The sequence below is a fragment of the Bombus impatiens genome, unplaced genomic scaffold, assembly GCF_000188095.3.
Source record: "Bombus impatiens unplaced genomic scaffold, BIMP_2.2 scf_0151, whole genome shotgun sequence".
In the NCBI taxonomy this organism is placed as follows: Eukaryota; Metazoa; Arthropoda; class Insecta; order Hymenoptera; family Apidae; genus Bombus; species Bombus impatiens.
Genome location: NT_176570.1, coordinates 882,167 through 883,514, shown reverse-complemented (window position 1 = coordinate 883,514; position 1,348 = coordinate 882,167). Strand labels below are relative to the sequence as shown.

The 1,348-nt window shown below is 55.3% G+C and overlaps 1 protein-coding gene across 1 annotated transcript in view; it reads right to left on the bottom strand.

Annotated features, from left to right (window-relative positions):
- The window catches only part of LOC100740456 (sonic hedgehog protein A), an 83,465-nt gene extending 82,123 nt beyond the window's left edge, over positions 1 to 1,342 (bottom strand). Inside the window, exon 1 of the mRNA XM_033319371.1 lies at positions 3 to 1,342. Coding sequence (XP_033175262.1) covers positions 3 to 172 — 170 coding nt within the window. The 5' untranslated portion in view covers positions 173 to 1,342. The remainder of the gene's footprint in view (positions 1 to 2) is intronic.
- Between the last annotated feature and the right edge of the window lie 6 nt (positions 1,343 to 1,348).

Below are 1,348 nucleotides of genomic sequence, written 5' to 3'. Positions count from 1 at the left end.
CGCCCCTGCCCGGTCCACAAGCCAGAACGAGGCCACCGTTGTCCAGCAGCGGTAGCCAAAGGCACAGTATCAGCAGGAACACCTGGAGCAGCGAGGGTGTCGTTCCTCGCCTCCTAATCGTGCAATGATTGCTCGCCTGAAGGCCGCGACGACGATGATGATGGTGCACCATAATCACGTGGCTCTGCCTCGAGGACGACCCTGTTCGGTCACTGGTACCTCGTGCACCTCGCGGACCCTGCTGCGCTCGTGTTTGTCGAGCACGTCGACGGTACCACCGAGTCCTCGCCACCACCACCGCCGCCGGGTATCCTCCTCCTCCACGGCTGACAGAACGACGACGACGACCTAGACAACGACGACGAGGACGACGCGTTTGACGAGCTGCCGGTCCTTCTTCTCCTCCTCTTGCCACTGACCTCACTCACGCTTAACCATAACCAGGGCATCACACACCTCCCCTGCACGCACTCTTATCACCGTTGTGACAGTCGTAGCTGCGTCTAATCACCACACGCGAGAGCCAAAATAATCCACTAGGATTACGAAGGATTATTACACGTCGATGGTAATCGATCGCCGCGATAAGAAACTATAAACGAGAGCCACTGCACGAGAGCCTCCAGGGGGAGATCCTCTCTCACTGTTCGACTTCCCTTTCTCTTTTTATTCCTTCTATCGGTGGTTGTGACATTGGTTCGTGTATGCTATCGCTAGTCAACGAAGGCTCGATGTCCACCTGTGGGTGGTGCGCGTTAACTATCACGCGTCAGCGATAATGCGACGATATACTCCAAGCTTGCTTTAGTGTCAAGTGTTTTCATCGTACATCAGAAATCAACAGGAGCCATTGTTATGCTGCTTAATCGGCTAACCGTAACACCACACACCCTCGTTAGAAAGAAAATTTCTCAAACTACGTTCTCCAAGATCGAACCACGCTCTCCAAGATCGAACCACGCTCTCCAAGATCAAACCACGCGCAATTGAATGGAACGCGCAAAACCGACGACAAACAGAGATGAAACTTTCCTTCGATACGATAGCGGTCCGAGATGTCGAACTCTTTGCCAGTGTACCCGATCGATCTGACTCACTTGACTGAACTCGATATCCGAGTAGTCCGGAAGCTCTGTGGCGCACGTTTTCCGGACGAGTCAGTGGTGGGAAATGCGGGATGGGTTTCAGTAGGTACCCTTGCGTTGTTCCTTCGGTCTGTTCTTGGGCAGCAGGGTGCCCCTCTTCCTGCCCCCACCAAGGTGGCCAACGGCCGGCCGGGCCGCTGGCGCTGGTTGCAGCTAGCTGCTGGCCCCCGTGGGGCTCTCACGGCCTCCGATCTTCTAGGTAG